Source organism: Alligator mississippiensis, chromosome 1 (genome assembly GCF_030867095.1).
Source record: "Alligator mississippiensis isolate rAllMis1 chromosome 1, rAllMis1, whole genome shotgun sequence".
Classification (NCBI taxonomy): Eukaryota; Metazoa; Chordata; order Crocodylia; family Alligatoridae; genus Alligator; species Alligator mississippiensis.
Genome location: NC_081824.1, coordinates 190,564,149 through 190,588,363, shown reverse-complemented (window position 1 = coordinate 190,588,363; position 24,215 = coordinate 190,564,149). Strand labels below are relative to the sequence as shown.

At 44.1% G+C, this 24,215-nt stretch overlaps 2 protein-coding genes across 9 annotated transcripts in view; both read left to right on the top strand.

Annotated features, from left to right (window-relative positions):
• Positions 1-12,357, top strand: part of RCOR3 (REST corepressor 3) — a 36,729-nt gene extending 24,372 nt beyond the window's left edge. For 5 of the 6 annotated variants that reach the window (XM_014598138.3, XM_014598140.3, XM_014598139.3 and 2 more), the window contains 3 exons: positions 1,173-1,230; positions 8,455-8,696; positions 9,119-12,357. In XM_014598138.3, the coding sequence (XP_014453624.1) occupies positions 1,173-1,230; positions 8,455-8,696; positions 9,119-9,454 (636 nt within the window). In that variant the 3' untranslated portion in view covers positions 9,455-12,357. The remainder of the gene's footprint in view (positions 1-1,172; positions 1,231-8,454; positions 8,697-9,118) is intronic. The other variant, XM_019483214.2, reaches the window with a different exon arrangement.
• Positions 12,358-17,047: 4,690 nt separating this feature from the next.
• TRAF5 (TNF receptor associated factor 5) overlaps positions 17,048-24,215 on the top strand; it is a 54,490-nt gene continuing 47,322 nt past the window's right edge. For all 3 annotated transcript variants that reach the window (XM_059718109.1, XM_059718117.1, XM_059718103.1), the window contains exon 1: positions 17,048-17,202. The gene's annotated coding sequence lies outside the window, so the exon portion shown is untranslated. The remainder of the gene's footprint in view (positions 17,203-24,215) is intronic.

The following is a 24,215-nucleotide window of genomic DNA, read 5'->3' as shown; positions in this document are numbered from 1 at the left end:
AACGCAAGAACCAATTAACACATTAAAAAAATTAACACAATAGCGCATGTGGTTTTGGAGCCTGCCCTCCTGCCATCACTGCCACTTCCAGGCCACCCAGTGGGGCAGCGGTGGCAGTGCAGAGGAGCTGTAGGGCAGCCTGGGCAGGGGCTTTGGGTGGCTGCAGCAGAAGGGGTGGGGAGGAGGGCACATCCATGCGCAGCCCCCATCCAGGGCCCTGAGCAGCTGGGCTGGCAGCACCAGGGCGTTGGGGAAGGCAGTGCTGAGCTGTGGCAGGGCTGCCTTGGCACCCTCAGGCCCCACACCTCAGGCTTAGGGCAGGTCAGGACTGCCAGGGAGCTCCGGCACAAACCGCTTTCAGGCCTGGGGGGGTCCCTGGGCATTCTGCCCCAAGCCCAAGCCATGGGGCCTGAGGATGCCAGCCAGACCTGCTGTGATGAGTCTTGGTGGGATACAGGCTCCAGGCGGCTGCAGCAGGAAGGCGGGTGGCGGGGCACACCCACCTGCAGGTGGGCTGGCAGCACTGGGGGTTTGGGGAAGGAGGCGCTGGGCTGCAAGGTTGGGACCACCTGGGACCCCACTGAGCAAGTAGACGGGGAAGTTTGGGCCCAGATCAGAGCAGCTTCCCCCAGGCCGGTCTGCCCACAGCCACCGTTGCTGGGGTGAGGGCAAGGTAAGCCTACCACTGCTGGGGCTATGCTCGGATGGTGGCGCACACTCCAAGCTCAGGGCAGCTCTGCAGAGATCCTGCTCAGATTGGGCATCCTACTGAGCATGCGGGGGTCCCTCCACCCCGGCCTCCAAACTCCATAAACACCCCACCTCTCTGCCATACAAAGTACCTGCATAATTTTGTGGTTTTAGCTGCGATTAAAATCGCGATTAATTGAAACTAATTGTTTTTTAATCGCACAGCTAATCGTGATCAAATTTTTTAATAGTTTGACAGCCCTAATCTAAATTAAACAGTAATCCAAATACTCCTTCCTTTTTAGTAAATTTAAGATAGAATTCATAATCTAAATTCATGATTTATTGGCTGGAGGGATATGTCTTCATAGTAAACTTACATGATTTAGCTGAAATTAACTTTTTTATTTTCATGTATTCTACAGTTTTTTTTCAGAGTGTACTTTAACAATCTCTGTGCAACTTCTCTAACTTTTTAATAGACTAATCAGAAAATCAATGCCCGTTGGACCACAGAAGAGCAGCTTCTTGCAGTGCAAGGTATGTTGAATGGAATAATCTGTAACAATTCATCTTGAACTGACATGCAGATGACTTAAATGCCACAATCCTCACTCATTTTTTTTGCCTCCTTATTTTGTACAAGTGGTTGTTTGTTTTTGCTTTATTTTTTAACAAGGAGGGGGAAGTGTGTTCTTTAATCTTGAAAAGACTGTCAAGGTCAAGTCTCTGTTTTTAATAGAAGATCAGTGGGCAGTAGAAGAAATATTGCTAGCATTTAACTTTCTAATTGAAAGGAGTGTGTAAGTGTGTCAGTCTGTCATTACTCAAAATTTTAATTGGTAATTGAAGCTAAATAGCTGTTAGTAGACACTTGTTCTAAACAAAGTAACAAACAATAACTTTTCTCTCTGGTTCTTAATGACAATATTACCAGACTTTAATTCCAGCATTCTACTTTAAATGGATCTGAAATACTCCCATATTGAATAGGGAGACTCTTACACATTCATAAAGAACCAAAAAGAGCGAAGTCCCATTTCTTTGTAGGTTACCTTTAACTACTGCGTTGTCCTTTCATGTGTAGATTTTCATTCAATATTGTACTGCAAAATCTAAAACCGGAGACAAATGCTATACCAACACATTTAATGATTTGGAAATACACTTATTGGTATGCTATTGGATGCAGGTAACCTGCATTTATGTGCGTGCATGGATAAGAATTCAGATTTTGTTGTGTTTAAAATAGTGTATTGTGCAATCCAGAAAACATTACGGTAGAAATATAAATAGTTACATAAAAATAATTTGCATATTTAGTTACATTTTAAGATTGAGACCATCAGTATTTTAGAGAAGATTAAGAAATTATGACCGTTTTAGGCTGGACATAAAGAAAAACTTCTTTACTGTCCGAGCCCCCGAGGCCTAGAATAGACGCCCTCCAGAAGCGGTGCAGGCACCTACTCTGGACTCATTCAAGCAACAATTGGATGCTTATCTTGCTGGGATCCTTTCACCCTAGATCACTTCCTGCCCCTGGGGCAGGGGGCTGGACTTGATGATCTTCAAGGTCCCTTCTAGCCCTAATGTCTATGAAATATATAAAAGATCAGCTCAATACTATTTTACCAGTCATGCAGTCCTCTCTGTTCTTCATCTCCTTTAAAATTAATACTTTTTATTGTTTTAAGTATGCCTGTATATATTCACTGAATGCTTGCTACTTGAAAGCTGTTGGAAAACTGATTGATGCTGAACCTATTTTTGAAAGAATCAAACCTTTTTTCTAAAAGGTTGAATAGCTTTCATTTGCAATTACTTAACAATTTGTACATATGGCTATTACAGTTATTAATAATACATATTGATTATTACATAAGAAGTTCAGAATTGGTTATTTTTTTTACTAAGTCCAGTGTTTGTGGTGGGCATAATTTGAAATGGTTATGAAATATTAGTTTTAAATGATTGTGCATGCACACCTTACTTAAATAAATAAATAAACCAAACAAACAAACAAAAAACAGTGTGACCAACTAAAAATCAGATGAGAAACAGTGGTCCATTTCATTTGATGCCCCTATCTGGGAAGAAAAGACAGCCTGAAAAAAAACCTGAATTATGGAATGTGGGGGTTGGAAGGGACCATACCAGTCATAGAGTCCACTCCCTTGTTAGCTCAAGACAACCATGTTCATAAACTTATTAAGATCCATCTTAAAGTTGAACCTAACTAGGTTCCCACCCCCTGCCGTCCTTTTAGCGTGGTGACAATTGACCTCCTGAGGTCACACTGCTGCCAGTACAGGAACTACTAAAGTCAGTCCACACTTAATCTGCAGTGATCTCATTTCCTATCTCTTTCTCAGTGTTGTTCTGGGACAGGAGTGCAGATAACTGACCAATGGCTACTAGAAACTTCGATTAAAATGTGGTAAAACTAAAATAGTTAACTTAGTAATTTAGCCCACTTAAGTAACTGCGTGACTAGGATTAGTTCCCAGTCTGGCAAGGAGAGGAGTAAGTTGGCCTCTCTATAAAGTAGGCACCTGGGTTGTTTGTTTATTTCAAGATCCATTTTAGCAAGAGATCAAATCTAATCATATAATACTCTTCTCAACAAGGAGATTAGAAAGAACTTGGGGTAGTGTTTTGTACTGCAGGGTTGTATGATGATAAGAATTGTATGTCAGTTAAGAATTACCTGGCTTAAAGAGCTGGTAGACACTTTCAAGATGCAATGAAACAATACTAATAAAGTGTGGTATTCATATCTGTAATATTTTTGAGACCTATTTATACAAGAATGAGTATTGATAGGCTAAAATGAATAAACCTGATCTACATATTTCGAGTGAGAGAAGTGCATTTTATTTTATGGTATCTTTTGTTTGCTGTTAACTAATTCAAACCAGTTAGTAGGTAAATTGCAGTGGGTCTTTTAATTAACAGTGTGAATTAGTGAGGCTCTTTTTTTGCTGCTTGTAGGAAAGATGTGGCAGGACAAAGGGGATTGAAGCATAGTGGGGAAACTGCTTTTTAAAGTAGTAGCCAGGTGCTCATCTCATCCCTGTGCACAGCTGTCTGAACAGAGTAAAATCCTTGTCCTTGCTCCTCCCAGACTTATTCTGCTGACTCTTGCATTTGCCAACACCTTGCAGTCACTGGTTGCCTGCCTTAACCACTGGCCTCAGCAATCAAAGTTGTAATCCATTTCAGTGATGCAACATATGATGACAACTATGATGTCAAACTATGAAACATCCTTTTAGGGGTGCTGTGGCATGGGCCCTGCACCAGCAGCATCCAGCTGCAACTGCTCCATGATCAAGCACAGCCAGAACAGCCTAAAGCAGACATGAGTGGCTGCCTTTTTGTTGCAGCTTGTTTTGGTCTGCTGTTGCCCCCGAAACAGGCATGCAAGCCTGGTGGAACTGTAGGCGTTTATACACTTGCTCCAGGGCGTGTGGGGAGGTGCACTTCAATTACAGCGGCTCCAAGAGTGCGCAGCATGTCATGTGGATCAGCATCCCCATGTCGAAGAATGGTGGTGGGAGTGCTTTAACTAAGCTTGTCGAACGAGCTTTAGTTAGTGCCCCTGCCACCACTTTTCAGCACGGGGATGCTGATGCACATGATGCTAGAGGCTGCTGGAGTGCAGTAATTTCCACACTCCAGCAGACTCAATTAATTGAATGTCCTCCTCCGATGTGCTCTAATTAGGGCCAGATTAACACTTTTTAGTGAGGCCCTAGGCAAACTCGTGGGCCTTGGGCCAGTCAAGACCTCCTTGTACACCCTAGCACTGCTGCCTGTGGGGAGCGAGGCTTGGAGCCACCACAGCGGTAAGACCTGCATAGGCTAAGAGGGGAAGGGAGGCAGATGGGGCTATTTGTGCCACAGCTCAGGACCCTAGGTATGTTTGCCTATGTGTTAATCTGGACCTGGATATAATTACAGCATATTGGAGCAGCCTCCCTGCACATGTATAGGTGCCCTGTGTCTCCAGAAGGAGCACTGAGGGGGCTAGACTGAGAAGTGCTGCAGCAAAAGCAGGCATTTTTGCTTGCATTAGGTTTATCTGGTTGTGCATGAGGAACATGGGGCAGTTCCACCTGGCCATGGCCATGGTGGTGGCAATGGCAGCACCCTGCTTGAGAACCACTGAGGTAAGCTGGGGCAACACAGCAGTGATACTTAACCAGGATGATGTCAAATTTTTTTTAAAAGTAATGAAGCAGTGCCCTGTCTCAAATTTATTGAAATTCAGTGGCTTAGTCCAACCATATAGAAATAACTGCAGTTTGGGCCTTCAAAAGCTTCAACTGTAGTTCCCTACTTTACTGTTGATGGGTTGTTGTTGTTCACATATAATGAATACGATACATTTTCACAGAAAGTAAAAAGGGCACAGCAACCTGTAGGTTATGGCTTTTCTTTAAGCAAATCTGAAATATATGCTGTAATGTTAAGTGACTCTCCTCACTACATCCTTATTCTTTCTGAATTGAGGCATCACATCTTGCATGGATCTTTTCCTGTTATTGGGTATAGAAAGGATATCCTCTGAGAATTATGAGTCATGAGGAATTCCTGCACTTCATAAATCAAATTTTATTTCGCTTGTGACATGAAAGATTCTGTAGCAGAAAACAAAGGCTGCTTACAGATGTAAGCCTCTCCCCTCCAAAAACAGCACTTACTTTAAAACTCTGCTTGATGTCAGGCTGAGCCCAGCGCATGCCCAGAAGAGGCATTGCATTAGTTTGACCTGGCTCACTCAACATCTGTATAGATTGGGCACTTCCGTAGGGCTTTTTGATTGAATCGGCTATTAGATGAAAATACCAAAAAGCTTCACAGAAGCACCTGATCTATACAGATGTTGGGCAAGCCATGTCAAACTAAGATGCTGCCTCTTCTGGTAAAGCCCACCTTTCCTCTTCCTCCTCCCTCCCCCACTCCCTCCCAATCTGTCAGCAGCCAAAGTGATTCTCCAATTTTCGATCTATTAACATGTTTCCTAGTTGGTAGGGTCGGAAGGGACCTGAGCAGATCATCAAGTCCGACCCCCTGCCATAGCAGGAAAAAGTATTGGGATCAAATAACCCCAGCAAGATGTTCCTCCAGCCTCCTCTTAAAGACCCCCAGGGTAGGAGCCAGCACCACTTCTCTTGGAAGTTGATTCCAGATCCTAGCCGCCCTGACAGTGAAGTAGCGCCTCCTGATGTCTAGTCCGAATCTACCGTCTCCCCGCTTTTGACCGTTATCTCTAGTGACTCCTGGTAGCGCTCGGGGGAACAGGGACTTCCCCGATGCCTGCTGGTCCCCCCCCGACTCGTTTGTAAACGGTCACTAGATCCCCTCTCACCCTTCTCTTGTGGAGGCTGAACAGGTTGAGGTTCCTTAGCCTCTCCTTATAGGGCCTGCCCTGCTGCCCCCTGATCATGTGGGTGGCCCTCCTCTGGACCCTCTCCATGTTGTCCACATCCCTCCTGAAGTGCAGTGCTCAGAACTGGATGCAGTTCTGGATGCAGGCCAACTGTGGCCTGACCGGTGTTGCATAGAGGGGGATGATCACCTCTTTGGACCTGCTTGAGATGCATCTGGGGATGCATGACAAGGTATCATTTGCCTTCCTGACCGTGTCCCCACACTGTCGGCCCATGTTCATTTTGGCATCAATAATGACTCCAAGATCCTTTTCTGCCTCTGCACTGAGAAGAAGGGAGTTCCCCAGCCTGTAGGTATGCTGCTAGTTCTTCCTCCCCTGGTGCAGTACCTTGCACTTGTCAGTGTTGAAACCCATCCTGTTCTCATCCGCCCACCCCTGTAACCTATCTAGGTCCGATTGCAGCCTATTCCTCCCTTTTATCATGCCCGCTTCTCCACACATCTTAGTGTCATCTGTGAATTTGAACAGGGTGCTTTTTACCCCCTCATCCAAGTTGCTGATGAAGATATTGAACAGTGCAGGCCCGAGGATCGAGCCCTGGGGGACCCCACTGCCCACATCCCTCCAGGTCAAAAATGACCTGTTCACCACCACTCTCTGGGTGCAACCCTCCAGCCAGTTAGTGACCCATCTGACTGTGTAGGTGTCGACACCAGAGTCCCCTAGTTTTTTAATGAGAATGGGGTGAGAGACCGTGTCGAAGGCCTTCCTAAAGTCCAGAAAGACTATGTCCACTGCTGCCCATGGATCTAAGGATTTTATGACCTCGTCATAGAAGGCCAGCAGGTTGGTCTGACAGGACCTGCCTCTAATGAACCCAGGTTGGTTGCCCCTAAGCATAATCTCCCCTGCTGGCCCCTCGCAGACATGCGCCAGGATAATTCTCTCAAAAAGCTTACCCAGGATCAAGGTAAAACTAACTGGCCTATAGTTTCCTGGGTCCTCCTTCCTCCCTTGTTGTTTGACACTAAACTATGAAATATAGTTGGTTCACAGTAGAATCTTAAAGGTTATAAAATCTTGAACTTTCCACTTGATCAGAAATATGAAACCTCTTTTTGCCATGGTACTAAGTTTGGAACACTGGAGTTTGGCTTTTTTAAGATTTTTCCTCTCTGAAAATGGGAAATGAGGAGAGGAACTTGGGACAATTTATTCTTAATATAACAAAAGAGAATAGACTTAGTAACTCTCTTGATATTAGGTAGAAACTGAGCTTAAGAAGAATTGGTAAAACTTGAAATAGTCAGTTAGATGCTAGTACTAGGGTGTTTGAATTGGTGCTGGTATGTATCGAGACCTGTGCATGCAAAGGTTCTCCCCATCCCATGCTTTTTTTTCCTTATAAAAAGTGTAATTTTTCCACTGTTGCCTAAGGCAGCGTTAAGGTTTTGGGGAAGAGTAAACAATAATAATCATGTGGCCATCTGTAATGAAACTGTCTTATTCAGAGGGCCATAAAAATTGGCAAGAGGGAGAAGAGAATCTCCATATCACTCTCACCTTTTGCTGGAGAATTGGATCCTAACAGCTTGTTTTGGTATCTGTTTCCAAATGCTTAAATCATTGAAAAAGATAATTATCTCAAGCACATTGGTGGGGATGGGCGTGGGACCTCTTTTAAGTATTTATTATTGTTCGGTTGAATATATGTTAATTGTATTCTTATTTACAGGGTTGTTTCCCATGTTATACATGGGATTGTGAAGACAGGCTGTGAATTTAAGGATAAAGAAAATGCCAAAACGTTAGAATTCTGGGGGGGGTTTCTACCTTTTGCTTAGTCTAGTACATTTTTTGTGGTGAGCTCAGCTGCTGTTTGCCAGCTGCCACATAGCAATTCTGCAAAGGAATTGGCTCAGCCACATGCAACTGGCTTGGAAGGAGCCTATAATTAAGCCTGTGGCACTCAGTTAACATTCAGAGTTAATATATTTCCCCCAACACAGTTTTCATGGGCTCCTCCTGATCTCCTTTTAAAAAAAAAACAAAAAAAAAAAACTTGAAGCATTGTTTGCCCAACAGAGATGAGCCCTTTGTGGCTGTAGATTGTTGGCCCTTTGAGTAACCCTTGATCTTTTACAAGTCAGTTACAAGCCCCAGCCGGACTGATTTGCACTTTCAAGGCTGTGTTTGCAAGGCAGGATGGTGGTTGTTTTTTTCCATGGAGGCTGAGGTCTGCCTTATAATTAAATTCTCCAAGTTTCAAACTTGGCTGACTGTCCCAAAGACCATGTCTGTGTATATCACACAGCTGTGCTTGACTCTTCCTTCACAGGTATATTATTTACTTTACCTTCCAGGTGTCCGCAAATATGGTAAAGATTTTCAAGCTATTGCAGATGTAATTGGCAACAAGACTGTTGGTCAAGTGAAGAACTTCTTTGTAAACTACAGGCGTCGGTTTAACTTAGAGGAGGTGTTGCAGGAGTGGGAAGCGGAACAAGGAACCCTGGCTTCTAATGGTGATGCTTCTACTCTAGGGGAGGACACAAAAAATACTTCTAATGTGCCATCAGGAAAGAGCACTGACGAAGAAGATGAGGTGTGTTTCGTGTATCACATAAGTGAGCATGGGTTGAGGATTAGCATTTAATTCGATGAAATATAAATCAGCTTTAATTTTGGTGAATGACAAACCATATTCATAAACACTGATACACTTGCATACTGAAGGGCCAGTTCTTGCTCTCATTTTATTGAGAACAGGATGGTGTATTTAAATAGAGAACTTATAAACATGTATTAATGTAAGAGAAAAGTAGGACTTCTGTTTCTTCATAAGCTCTCTTTTTAGTTTCACTGTTAAGCCATCTAGAAATTAAAATGCTTCCTTGGTAACTTTTTTTTTTTCTTCCCTTGCCTTGCCCCCCAATTTCATAAAATACTGCTTCCCGTATAGTGGACTGTGGCAACCCAAAATACATTATACTGTCTCCAGGATTGCTCTCTCCTTTTATTTTATAGGCACAGGGCACTCAGTGTTCCGGTCCGTCACCTCCTGCACAGGCATCTGCTCCAGTGCCAGCAACTCCTGTAGCAACTTTGAACCAGCCTCCTCCATTACTTCGTCCAACGCTTCCTGCTGCTCCAGCTCTCCATCGTCAACCTCCACCACTTCAGCAACAGGCTCGATTTATTCAGCCAAGACCAACTCTAAACCAGCCCCCACCACCACTCATCCGCCCAGCTAATTCCATGCCTCCTCGTCTAAATCCAAGGCCAGTGTTGTCCACAGTCAGTGGCCAACAGCCACCCTCACTTATTGGAATTCAGACAGAATCACAGTCCTCTCTGCACTAAAGAAATTGAAGTAAGGCAGAGCTGTGTTAACTCCTGAAAATTAAATATTGTATCAGTGTCTACTTTTTCTCAAATAATGAAGGGGAGAAAAGAGCAAGTCTTCTAAGGTATTGAACTGGTTTCAAGAAGAGGAGGAAGCTTAAAAACTAGCAGTAGAACCATGTGAATGACTGTCTGTATAAAAGAATCTTCCATGCAGAAGAGCTGTACAGCAAAACAATGCCTACAGTTTAGCCCTCTTCTGTATGAATAACTGTTGAAGGAAGCTAACCTCTTAAATGAATAAATGTTCTGCACACCGAGATCTTGTTTAACTGATTTTTACTCTATTTATTTTGAAGTTCTTTATATTCAGACATCTTAGTACAGGAAAGCAGTGTCTGGCAAATCTAGGAATTATGACAACTCCTGACTGTTTTAAATAATAATGTGGGGAGATAATTTTTACGTTTTCCTATGTTAGGAGTGCAAGAACTAATAGTTAGCCTTCAATTCACTTTGGCACTGTTTAGACATGTAATAGAAGCATTTCATGCACTTTTAAAATGTAGACAGCTTTCTCTTTTATTTTATACTTTTCTCACACTGACTTTACATTTTTTGGTTTAAAAAACAGTAAGGTTTCATTAAATACTCCTTTTGGAAGAATAATCTGAAGGATCTGCTGAGCTATTTTACCAAACATTAAATTTAGTGATGTGTATGTTCTAAGTTTACAAACACTCCAATGCTATGAGTCCAGTTTTCAAATGCAACACTTTTTGTGGGCTGGCAACTTCCAGCACCAGGGAGAATAATAACAACTGCTGCAGTTTGGCCACTCTAGTTATTACTCCTACAGTTTAAGTACAGAGGAGTTTAATCCCACCTTAAATGTTCACTTATGCAGTTACGTATCCCAGATTACTACTCTTTTCCTAAGGCTTTGATTACCAATGTAGCCTAAATGCTGGTGTTGACGGTTAGAAAGGAGTGTGTTCTCTCAAATGTAGTAATGGTGAGGATGCATGTTAGATGCAATCATTTCCCTTGTTAAACAGGAACCTTTCCTTTCACCTGTGGCCTGTCTTGTTTTTTGATGGCTTGTTTATATTTAAACCAAGTACAAAGCAAGTAACTAGTTATACCAACCTGTGATATCATTGCGGTTGAACATTGCCTGCTTGATTTCTAGGTTGGGAGCAAAGCATTTTGGTGGATTGACTAAATTATGACCCCAAAATAAAAGGAAAAATGTGACAGTGCATTAGTTTTCCTACAAAGCTAGGCCCAAAAATCAGATAAAGAAGTGTTTCAACTCTCAAACATGGTTAGTTCAGGAGCCAGTGTGGTCTGGATCAAGCTATGGGAAAAGTTCCAGTTTGAATGCTGTGTGACCTGCATCTATATTGATTGTCATGCTGTTTATCTGGAACTGTTTTTAATTTCATATCTTATTCTTGGTCCAGTTATAGGTGAACATAGAATAAACTAAATATTCAATTAAAATTGAAAGGTGCTATCCCCAGCCTCCAACAGATGCAGGGGCTCGGCACTCATAACAATTATAGTTAACAGTTCGCAAAAATCTTGTATCTGTGCAAAGGGAAGTTCTTGTAGCAGCTTTTTATGTACTGCATTTGTAATTCCAATATTAAACTTTGAGACTTGTAGCCTTAAATGTGATTAAGGTTTTGGCCCTACATACTTTGTATTTCTTCATTCAGCTACTCTTTTTAGAAGGTCTTGTAAACTTTAAGAGATCTGGCTGCTAATTTGCTGATCTCCTAAATGTATTGAAATAAAAGGGTCCCTCTTCTATGGGTCCCTTCCCAATCTTTCCCCCTCTTTCTATCCCCCCCTTCCTCCCCAGCACGCACGCATACCAAAATTAGATTCCCAGGCACCACATGTGCATTAAATAGTGGCTTTTCCACAAAGGAAAGTAAGGTTATAAAATGGGAGCTCTCTAAGAGGTTTTTTTGTTTTGTTTTTTGGGGTTTTTTGTTTTGTTTTTTTTAGTGATTGTTGAAACCTGTGTCTGGGAGTTAAGTGCCCCTCAACAACTACATGAAGTCTAGCTGGGCTCCAGACTTCCAAGCTGGCAAGAACCCTATAATGTGCATTTTGACATAATGGTCTAAATACCTAACTTTAATTGTTAACCTTAATAGAATACATTTTCAGTAATTTTTTTTTAAGTATTTATATCAAGTCTCCCAGGTGTGTGTACTGTACCTTTTGCTAATTTTTGTCTTGTCTGTTGTCAGTAGAATTTCAGTATGCAGAACGTTGGGTGTTGCAGTACGGTTGGCTACCACCAACTGCTATCAAACTGTTCAGTACATTGTAATTCAGTTTAACCCTGTTTAAATATTCTGTAACTGGGCAAAGGTGCTGTATTTGAGGGGCAAGGGTATATAGTATAATAATTTACATACACCATAGCACACAGTAGGGAAATCCTAGCATTTGTAGTACTAAACAAATATGTACATAACAAAAATGTCTTTTGTGTGCTTTGCAGAATATGTGCATACAGTTTGCACGTCTTGTTTTGGGGGCGGGGTTTGTTTTAAGCAGTGTTTTTTGCTTGGAAGAGTGATATGCTTGCTGCTTAATCAAAGGATTAAAGTTTTAAAGGAATCTGTGTCTTCTATTTTTATGTACCTTGTAATGGTCTAAAAATGTTAGGGCCCTTATACTGTGATTTCTCTTCTAAATTCATTTATATTTTTTTAAGAATTAGAAATAAAATTATACAATGGTGTTCATTGGGGATTTTTTTTTATTATTATTTTATTTTATTTCTTTTTTTTGCATATCACTAAAACCTCCTGTTTTGATTGTAACCTAGTTTTAGGAAATAAACTATAATTTCCAGGTTGGCTTAATTTTGTCACAATAAAAATGTTTGCACATTTCAGGTTTGGTAGAGAGACTTTATCGTGCTTTATTAAAAATATTGCAACTTTTCAGGATTTTTATGTACAGTTTTATTTTTAGTTAATAAAGCAATGTAAGCAGTAACTATTCACAATGAATAGCACATGTAAGTGTAAAGGTATGTTTTGAAAAAGGTATTTGCAAGGTCAAGAATCTGATTCCCAGACATAGAGTATGGAAGTACAAAAAGAAATGCTGTATCAGTTTTATTATGAATTGGGGGCAGACATTTCACTACTCTAAGGGAAACATTATAAAGTGTTTACATAACACCATTCCTACCCTGAAGAAAACAATGCATGGAACAATATCTAAAAGCAAGTTATGGACCAGCATTATGATACTGCAAACTTATAAAAAAGAGTTTGCAAAGAGTGGCATTTTAAAAAAATATGCAAAAAGGAGAGTGGTAATTACAAGCTGGATGCAGGAAGCTGTTCCAAGAGAAAGGAGGTTGCTTCAAAGTAGCGAAGTTGAGATGAGGGCATGAAGGGAGCAACACTAGGAATGAATTATGTTTGTGGACAAAGGTATGAGGCTGAGAGAGGCAACAATTGAGAAGCTAGTGACTGGATTTTAGGGTCTTCCTGGAGTTGTTTTTGAACAAGTAGACAGAAACAATCATCTTTCTGCAGATACATGTACAAAATGAGTATCTAATCTAAAATAGTTAAATTTGAGGAAAGGGGGTTTATATGAAATAGTCTTGCTTATTATGATTAATATTACAAAGCTGAAAATGAGCCCCATGGTTTTTAAAAGCTGATGTAGTATCATAGAAATTAAGGACTGGAAGGGACCTTGAAAGATCAAAGCCAACCCCCTTGCTCTGGGCAGGAATACTGCTGAGATCAAATGATCCCAGCAAGGTGTCTGTCCAGTCTCCTCTTGAAGACTTCCACGGTTGGGGACTGCACCACCTCCTTGGGAAGTCTATTCCAGATTCTGGTCACCCTTACTGTAAAGTTCTTCCTTGCATCCAACCTGAAACTATCCTCTGACAGTTTATGGCTATTGTTCCTGTCTTCTTCTGGTGCGCCCTAGTGAATAGTTTTTCTCCCAGCTACTGATATTCACCCCTTACATACTTATAGATGGCCACCAAGTCCCCCCCTCCGTTTTCTCTTCCCCAGACTGAACAGTCCCAGATTCCTCGGTCTGTCCTCAAAGTTTGTCCTCCAGGCCCTTAATTATTCTTGTGGCCCTTCTCTGGACCCTTTCATACATATTGGTATGTAATGATAAAGACACTTGCCTTCAAGCCAGTTTGACACTGTACCTGAAATGGGAAGAACAAGCCTTTTAATTTTTCAATGGACACTTTTGATCCTAATATGATATCCTGGTAGAAATGTACATAGATATTTCATTGATGGTTCAAATGGAGAGAGAACAAGAAATATAGTTAAGTTGCTTGCACATCTCTTAGCAAGGATCCCTGTCAAAGCTGATGCTTGTATTGAACTTGCCTTTTAAAAATACTCAATTTATTTTCTCCTGTTGTTTTCTTGTTATTGAGAGGTCCTTAAGTGAAGGAAGGTTTGGCAAAGTAACCCCTCTGAGAGCTTGCTTTCACTATATCTTTTTACTAGCAGAAGTGTCTATGCTATTTATTTTTTTGCCGTCTTGAGATAGTTTTGGACTCCTGGGTGTTGTATATGTTTACTAAGTGAAGTGCAAGGTCTTGGGATATCCAAAGCCATCCTAGTAGATCGCTTTTTTCCTCCTTATGCAGAAGCTTCCTTGACATCTGCGTTCAAGTGGAACCATGACTCTCTCCCACAGGGGGAAACTCATGAGTGCAGAAAGCAGCTTTCTCAGTAAACATTGCCCTGGCTATCGTCAGTTTTAGGTGATAAATTTATTGTTTTGACTGTTCCTCAAAAATGTCAATCACCACCACCCCAGCTAAACCCAGAATTTAAGCAAGGTATTATTGCAGGGTGAGGAGGAAGAAAAGAAATTCAGCTGCTTAAATCCCTGGCAGGTGACAGTGTAAATACCTATATAGACTATGAGCTTTAGTAATGATGTCTCTTTCCCCCCACCTTAATTGTGCCATAGTCATTGAATGTCCAACTCTCCATACCTGGAAATAACTTAAGTGATGGTGGTTACAGGCTGTTTGTGGCTACAGAAAGAAAGGCACTACTTTAGCCAGGCTATTCCCTATCCTGTTATATGGCTCTACAGATAAATGTGACATAAATATACTTCCTCTCTGATTTAACTTTTGCTTTTGGTCTTTCATAATCGGACAAAAAGTATATTTTAACTTTTGCTTTTGTCTGTCTTCTGTTCTTCCTTTATATTTAAGTTTTGCTTTTGTCTTTCACAGATTCACAGTTTAGGTCTGTTTCCTTAAGGGCAGATTTATTCCTGGAAGCATTTATTCTAAAAGAATGATACCTGAATCTTACAGTGTGGATTAGGAATGATTCCAGGGTAAAAAGCCAACTCTAAATGGGGATGTGTAATACTACCTGAAGATCATTGGAGTCAAGTTTTCACTGTTCTTAGTGTTGCAAATCTTTGGTATTATTTCAGGGTAAATTAACAAATATCACAGGATGGAATCAGTGATTGATTATTCTCAGCATTTTTGCTAAGATTCAGGTGGCAGTGAATCTAACACTTCCTAACTCCCTTCAGTCTGTGCAGGGGAATTAACGTGATCTGATAGCGTTTCCATATTGCTAAGTACTGCAACCTTGCTTTTTCCATTCATGTTTTCCACAGTGTTTCACAAATTTTAGAATTTTGGCAGGCTTGTAGCAATTAACCACTTGCTGAAAAGCAAACACTGCCAGGATGGCAGGGAGAACTCTAGGCAGCCCACAGCAGAAGTGGGCCAGTTATTGCCTTGTATTTTTTTTTTCCTAACAGTAAAATTAGGACTTGAAAAAAATCCATGATGGTGCCAGTTCTGAAGAGTGTGGCACTTATTACCTTTATTCCAGAAATAAAAATAATAAATTATACTATCCAATATTAAAATTCACTCTATTCCATTATAGGATAAGATTTTAAGTTATCCAAACCTGTTTGGCCTTATTGTTTTTTCAGATCAGTGATGTGCAACCTTTTTACCCTGCAGTCCAGATGAGAGATAGGGGGCCAGTCTGAGTTGGATAGGGACTAGCCTGCTGGGATTGGACCCTGGCTCTTATACAGGGGAGGGCAATTATTTTGGGCAGAGGGCCGCTTCCTGAGTTTTGGCAAGCCATCGAGGGCAGCATAACAAGGAGCCCAGGGCAGATTAATATTAATTTTCTAAACTTTTTAGGGGCCCTGTGGGCCAGATAGAATGGCCTGGTGGGCTACATATTGCCCACCCCTGGTCTTATACCACCCCTGCCTGCTGGGATTGGGCCCCAAGAGCTGTACCATGCTTGCCCAGCCCTGGTCTTATACCACCCAGGCTTGCGCACTAGAATTGGGCCCTAGGGATCCTCTGCCATCTTCACCATCCTGCATGCAGGGATTGGGATCCAGGGGCCCATGCTGTCTCTGCCTGGTCCTATATGCTGGTCTGGGGTCTGTGTGTCTGGCTGAGGGAACAGGGCCATGGAGCCATAGGGAGCTTCTTGTACTGGAGGGCAGGGTGCTGGAGGCTGGATCTGGCCAGTGGGCCACAGGTCAAGCATCCCTGTTCCAGATGGATGCATCCTCATGACAAGTAAATTTTGCTAGTGTTTATTTTCTCAAGGTAGTGGCTTGAGTCTTACAGGCTCCAACATAGGTGGCAGAAGGCTGGGGCTAACAGGGGTTAGCCCCCCTGAACTAATTTCATAGAGGCCAGCAACAGCAGCAGTGCTTGGCGTTACTTGGTGCTGCCACTACACCCCACTGCCACAGCACTGTGCCCAGTGCCCTCACCACATACTCCTCCCCCACCACACAGTACCAGTGTGTCCTGGCCCCGCAGTGGCCCTCAGTCCCCCGAAATAGTATTTTTCTCCTACTGCTACCAGGCTTCAGGCTAATGTAAAACTACCTACTTATACAGGCAGTTCCTGGCAAGTCCACAGGGCCACTCCCACGAATGAAACCATAGGCCTATTTAAACCTTTGCAAAGCCAGGGCTTGAAATGAACTGGGCTCCGAGCTTGCTACTTGATGGACGCGGGCCAGCTCTAAGGCATGTGCCAGCTCCTTAAAAACCAAACGGTGCTCTCCCCAGCTACGCTCCCTTGGCGACATTAAAGCAGATGCGAGTGGCACTCCCCGCAGAAAGGGACAGTTAAGGACCGCAGCGGCGCGGGCTGCTGACTTCATGTTTTAAACCAGCTGCTGTGGCGCACGACAGGGTGGTGGGCAGGAGCTCCTAGGGCTGATTTTAGGCGGAAAGGCGCAGGTGATCACTCCGCAGCCTGTCCTGCCAGCCCAGAGCTGCCTGCTCCTTCTGGCTGCCCTGTGAACCCCACGCCCCCACCAGGCACTCAGCTGCTGGTCCCTGGCAGGAAGCTGTGGGAGGCAGCTGAATGGCCTGGGTCCCTGAGGCAGGGCTTCCCGGTGCCTTCTCTGCCCAGCCTCTCCGATAGACTAGGCGGCGCGGTGCAGACACGCAGGCAAGGGCTCGCCGAGCCCAGCCCGGCGGCGGGAAAGCAGAAAGCGGCGCAGCTGCAGCAGGGGCGGTGCCCGCGCCTCCGCCCCGCCTCAGGGAGCGCCGAGCCCCGCCCGCCGGGCGCCGGGGCCGGGGCGGGAAAGTTTGCGGCGCGGGGGCGCGGCCGCGGGAGGAGGAGCGGGAGGCAGGAGCCGCGGCTGCTGCAGCTGGTTCCGCGGCACTGAGCCCGCGGCCGCGGAGCCCGGGGCGCTGCTGGGTGAGTGGCTCGGGGCCGGGGCCGGGGCCGGGGCCGGGGCCGGGGCGGGCGACGCCTTTGTCTCCCTTTGTGGCGGCGGCGGGCCCAGCCCAGCCCAGCGCCGGTCGGGACGGGAAGGACTAGAAGTTGGGGCTCTCCGGGAGCGGGGCTCGGCCGCGGGGAGTCACGTTGCCGCCTCCACGTGTCGCCGGCGGGGCGGGATCCCGGGAGCCACGGGGGGACGCCCGAGGAGCCGGGAATCCCCGCGGGGCGCCATCGCGGGGCTGCGCTGGAGGTGGCTGGATGCCCACGCTGGACCCCAGAGAGGAGGTCCCAGCGTCCTGGGGAAGTTGGGCTGGAAGGGACCCCACCTGAGGCAGGGTCAGCCCTATCCCACCCCCACCCCCCTACAACCATCAGCTGAACCCTAAATGAGGCTGCCCATCCTGCGTCTTGCCCAGCGTCTGGCTTCTCTGCCTTTTGACTGAGGTCAAGCGGCAGCAGAGCCCAAAGGGAGAGCCAGTAGGCTGCCACCAGGGCCTTGTCTACCACGCCTCCACGTGCATCTCCTCAGACCAGCGCGGCTACAGCCAGCCGCACATTGGCATCTCCAGCACATTTTCAGGCGCTGTGAACTGAGCTCGTCCAGTGAGGGTGCTGCTGAGCTAGGGATGGCCACAGCAAGTGGAGACCCAGCCCTCCCGAGTAGAGCCAGGGGCCTAGTAGAAATGTGGCTGTTTGTGCTAGGGCTGTAGGCGTGTTGGTCTAAGGACATAGGCAGACAGGGATCTTTGGGTAAATCTGATGTCTTTTATTAGAAAACATAGATAGTTGGAAAATTTATTTTTTGCAAGCATTTGGGTATAAATACCCTTCTTCAGGCTGAGGAAGCATCTGCAGTTGGCATGTGCTCTTCCTGGATGGATTGAATAATAAAGAAGCCAGAGGCTGGTATGCGTGCAAGAAAGGCAGGCAGTGAAGATGTAAATTGGGGAGTTGGTGGGTAAGAGACAAGTTGGGGTGTGGTGGGGAAGGGAATAAATGTAGCTGCTAAATAGTGGAGAGGTACCTGGGGAGTCAAATGCCAGGCAGGTTATAATGTGTCATAAATCCATTGTCTATATTTAGTCCATGATTTTTTTTGTATCAAGTAGTTATTTGCACTAGGCTTTTGGGTTGCCACTAGAAGCGGTTTGGTCACTGTTGGCTTTGTTGCTTTTTATGGAGGCTTCTTTAGGTGGGTGTATGTGGGTGTTGGGATGGCTGGCTGGGTGCTGCCTGAGGTGCATGCAGAGTGCTGGGCTCAGGATGCATGTGCCTTCTCCTTTAACAAGGGAGGCTTTCTTTGTCATGGTATTTGTGACCCCCTGGTTAGTAGTGCATTGGAATGTGGAGCAGCATTCCCAAAGGCCAAATTTACATAATTTAGCTGTCAAGGCAGCCGCCTCCTTTTGGAGGGTTGACCATTCTTTATAATATTTGAGATGCTTCTTAGTACTTTCCTGTTGTATTAACTTAGACATATCTATAATACTCTTTTACTTGCCTGTGTGACAAGATCTCCTTCAAGAAATTGATCAGAGATAATGTGCTATAAAGGTTACCTGCTCTATCCTCATTTTTTTTTTTTTTTTTTTTTTTTTTAAAGAAACCTCTGTTCCACAGTGTTTGATATATTCTTGTTTATGAAAGTGTAAATAAAAAGCCCAAGTTATGGTTTAGGTCCCCATACCCACAGTTAAATGTCATGGGCTTTTCTTACAAGGATAGATGTGCGCTAACAAACTGCAAGAAGATGTGGACTAGCACACACAATTATAGTTCTCCCCAGTTCTACTCCTTTAACAGCACACTTCCTCCCCCCACTAATGTTCAACAGAAAATACGGACCTTTTAGCATGCCTTGTAATTGGGTTTTTTGGGAGACTAGAAGGAGAGCTGCGTTGGGAAGCAGAGGAACTCTCTTAACAAATGCCTACCCAGCAGCTCTGACCCTTTTTTCAGTCGCAGAAAATCCATGCTGAGAACCAGTGCTGATACCAACTGAATTGAATGGGGTAGGGGAGGATAGTTTCTCAAGCCTGCATATACAACAACCATGTGGTTGTATTAACGGTAAATTCTGGGGGTGTCAAAAGGGTAAATAAAGCTTTGACCAGGTATCTTCAGCCATCTGGTAGGAAAAAACTATTCTTGCAGTTTTAATTAAAGCTTGGCATTGCTTTAGTTTTTGTTAATATGACTGGTGGTTTCTGCCAGCAGCCAAAATAATCTTTCTTTGTTATATGCATAGGGTGGCTGAAAAGCTGCCATGCTCTGTTTACTAAGAAATAGCTGTCAAGATATTCAGGTCAGGGATGTCTCTAGACTTGCATTAGTAATAAACTTCTATTTTTAAACCATTCCAGCTGAAATACTCTCTTAGCAGTGCACAAAAATTAACAATAAGCAAAAAAAATTCAGATGCTTCATCACTCTATTACCAGAAGCAATGCTTTAGCTGAATATCTCCTGTCAGTGTGTACCCCGTAGTGCTAATTGCATAATTGCTCTGTGCATCAGTGGGGCATGTGGTATATTCAGTCCAAAAGCATCTACAGTGACTTTATTATTAATCATATTATTGCAGTACCTAAATCTCCTAATTGTGGACCCAGACCCCACTGTATGAAGCTTTGTGCAAACACAGAACAAAAAAAGCAATGCATCTGTATTGGTGCACATAATCCCCTGATAGCCTAATGGTTGTTAAGTGTTTTGTAGATTTCATGGCAAGGGAGAGTTTCAAGGAGGATAGCCAGGTGGCTTTGTGGTTGTTTATAGGGAGCTCCCCCAAAGTTTGAGGGGCAGCCTGGGAGAAAGTACAAAGATGCTTGTTAGGTTTTGAAACAAGTGAGAATGATGCAGCTTGACAACATGGGCTAATCTGAGGTAGGATTCTTCCTTTTGATATTGAATGAGAAATGGTATGGTGGAGATAAGTTATGAAGAGCCTCGAAATTGAAAATACGAAGCTTATAATTGAGTCAATAGAAAGAGGGAGCCTGTAGATGGATGCAAAAAGTGTGGTTTCAGGGTCAAAGCAATGATGTGTGAAAATGATTTTTGCAGAAGTGTTTGACTGGGTGTCAGTGGGGCAAGATTGTGTGTCCAGGCCAGGACAACATGTGACAGTAACTGAGAAATAAATTGATGAGATTCTGAACTAAGAGTTTTGTCTGTGCATATGTAAAGGAAAGGCCATATCTTATCTGTAGCAGTTAGGGATAGCCTGGATTTGGGAATTTACAGTATTGGAGTCCAAGATGCTACTTGGGTGATTATGTTGTCTCCAGTGATTTGACATAAGAAGTAGCTGGGAAGACTCTGGGACTGGAGGTGGAAGATTAAAAGTAGTGTTTTAGTTGCACAGAACTTCAGATGATGATTAGTCATTCACAAGGTGTCAGAGAGACAGGATGAGACTTTAGTTTTGACAGAAGAATACAAGTTTGGAATACTGAGAGAGGTCTGTGGGTAATCATCTTAGAGATGATAGTTCCATATGAGTTTACATGTCAAAATACCCAGCAATAAGGTTGTAGAGGGAGAGGAGAAGAGTAAAAATGGAGGCCCATGACATCCCCACAAAAAGTGGAAGGAGTAAAGAGGACTGGCTGAAAGGTATGCTAAAGAAGTGAGTAGAGATGGAGGAAGGCCTTTGACTTGATGTCCCATGAGGCTTTCAAGGTAAAACCAGGGGACTACAGGCTCAACAATTCGACGGTCAGATGCATGGGAAACTGGCTGCAGGGTTGGACCCAGAGAGTACTAATAGACAGATCTGTGTTGATCTGGCAGAAGGTAGCTGGTGAGGTCCCCCAGGGTTTGGTACTTGGTCTGGTGCTTTTCAGCTTCAGCATCAGTGATCTGGATGTGGGGGTGAAAAGCACACTGGCAAAGTTTGCCAATGACACTAAGATTTGGGGAAGTGTGGCCACGCCTCAGACTAGTTTGATGATCCAGGAGGACCTAGACAGATTAGTTAAATGGGCGGACCAGAACCAGATGCTGTTCAACACTGAGAAGTGTAAAGTGCTCCATCTGGGGAAGAAATATCTGCAACAAACTTACAGGCTTGGTGGTGCCACGCTAGCTAGCACCACGTCCAAAAGGGACTTGGGGGCCATAATTGACCATAAAATGAATATGAGCCACCAGTGTGATGCTACAGTTAGCAGAGTAAACAATATGCTGGCATGCATCAACTGATGCATCTCAAGCAAAGCTAAGGAAGTTATTCTCCTGCTCTACTCTGCATTGGTGAGACCGCAGCTGGAGTACTGCGTCCAGTTCTGGGCACCATACTTCAAGAAGGGCGTGGAGAAGCTTGAGAGAGTCCAGAGAAGAGCCACTTGTATGATTAAAGGCCTGAAGAGCAAGCCATATGAGGAAAAGCTGACAAGATATGAGACTGTTCAGCCAAGAAAAGAGAAGACTTTGGGGGGGTTTGGTGGCAGCTTACAAATATGTCAGGGGAGAGCTTCAGGGCCAGGAGAACAACTATTCACCAAAGCGCCCCAGGGGAAAACCAGGAGCAATGGTCATAAATTCCTAGAAGGAGATTTTAGACAGAATATAAGGAAAAACTTCACAGTTCATGTGACCAGACTCCGGACTAGACTCCCAATAGGGGTGGTGCAGGCACCTCCCTGGAGATATTCAAAAGGAGACTGGATGCATACCTTGCTGGGGCTATTTGACCCCAGCAGTCTTCCTGCCCAGAGCAGGGGGACTGGACCCAACAATCTCATGAGGTCCCTTCCAGGCCTAAGCTTCTGTGAATCTGTAAAGGAGACCAGGAGAAGATGAAGCTGTGGAAAATCAGGGAAGATAAGATTTTTTTAAAGACTAAAGCTAAGAGGCTTTGGTGAGAACAATCTCAGTGAAGTACAAGGGGCTGAAACCAGACTTAGAAAGGGTTTAGGAAGCAGTGTAGATCCTTCTATCTTGGCTTAACAATGTATTTTAAAAATAGACAAGTAAAAGCAGAGGAGGTATCCAATGAGTAAAGTGCAGAACTAGGAGTCGAATCCTGATCCTTTTATCAGTTTTACCATAGAGAGAGGGGCAAATGGAGATTTACAGATCCTTCAGCCTTCCTGAGTACCTCTTTACTTTGCTTCTAGACACAGCTTTTCTGTAGGGGCAAGTTCTATGGCTGCTTCAACTCTCACATTTGGTTACCCTGCCCTGTTCTTTTCTGTGACCTCTCTGTTGAGTCCAAATCAACTTAAACTCCTTCTAGTGAATTGTTGTGACCAGTGAAAATTTCAGTGACATAGGGCAGCCCTTTAAAAGAAGCCAACATTTATTAGACACCTGGAATACAATGTGCAGATGTTCTTAGTTAGCAGCACCATCTGCTCTGCTTTCTCAAATGGTTCATCTCCTCCATTCTTTGTATCCTGGAGGGTCTTTATCCTGGGCTGTAATAAAAATAAGTGTCTTCATTCTTGGTCCTTTTGTTCCAGACTGCTTAAGTACTGCTTCTTCACAGTTAATGTCACAAGTGGGCTCTTGTATTATTTTCTCCCCATGGCATGGCATCTAACTGTGTTCCATCCAGTTTCTGACAGCACATTTGTACTAGCCCAGACAGCGGTGTGCTATTCATTCATGTTTTGATCCCCTCTCAGCCAAGAGAAGAATTTTACCCTCAGTGAGAAGCAGTAGTCAGGAAGGTGAGGAAACAGTTATGAATGAGGTTCCTAAAAATACAAACAATCTTGCAAAACCTCAAGTACGCACTTTATGCACCCTGAACTACAGTGGTTTAATTTGGAACTGCTTATAGTGTGTAAAGATGAGCTTGTGTTTAAAACTCTGCAGGATTAGACCCATAGAAAATTGCCTTCTCAATGTGTAGCATGGCAATCACACTTTCCTCACAAGGTTCCTTAGATTACATTCAGTAGTTGTAGATTGCATTGAGTCTATTTCAGAAAAGGTGGTGTTGTAATGCAAGAATTTTTGTATTATGCCAAACCCCATATTAACTTAATAAACTGCAAGCAGACACAAATAAACCATAAGAGCAGTCTACAAATCAGATTTACCGACTGTCGTCATGGTGAAATATACACCCAGAATCCTCAGAGCCTAAGAGCTTGACCAGAAGTTCGCCCAGGAACTGGCTGAGGCCGCATGCTCTGGGACTATGGTTGTCATGGGTGACTTCAACTACCCAGACATCTCATGGGAGGATCACTCGGCAAAATCCGAGCGGTCGCAAAGCTTCCTATCATGCGTGGATGACCTCTACCTGACCCAAGAAGTCTATGGGCCAACGAGAGGTAAAGTGCTGCTCGACCTGGTACTGGCAACTGGGGACGACCTAATCGGCAACCTAATGATCGAGGGGAAGCTGGGTGACAGCGACCACGAGCTGATCACCTTCGCCATCCAGCGTAAAGCTGGCAAGTCAGTCAGCAACACTGAAGTCCTTGACTTCCGGAAAGCCGACTTTGACAAGCTCAGGAGGCTTGTCAGTGAAGCCCTAAAGGACCACGACCCCAGGGGGGTCAGCAAGAGTGGTTGCTCCTCAAGGGAGCGATCCTCAATGCACAAGCTAATTCTATTCCATCTCGGAGGAAAGGCAGCAAGAGGGCACAGCAGCCCCCCTGGCTCTCCAGGGATCTAGTAGACCTTCTGAGGCTAAAAAGAAAGACCTACAAAGAATGGAGGGTGGGATTCACCTCCAGGGAGGAATATTCTACACTGGTCCAGTCCTGCAGGGAGCAAACCAGGAAAGCCAAGGCTGCAACTGAACTCCAACTAGCTTTGAACATCAAGGACAATAAAAAGTCCTTTTTCAGATATGTGGGGAGCTGGAGGAAAAGCAAGGGCAGCGTTGGACCCCTGCTAAACCAGATGGGACATCTGACAACTGACGCCTAGGAAAAAGCCAACCTATTAAATAGGCACTTTGCGTTGGTCTTTCATCAGTCCCACGGGATGCCCATGCCCATTACAGGACAGGGAGGTCCAGGTGA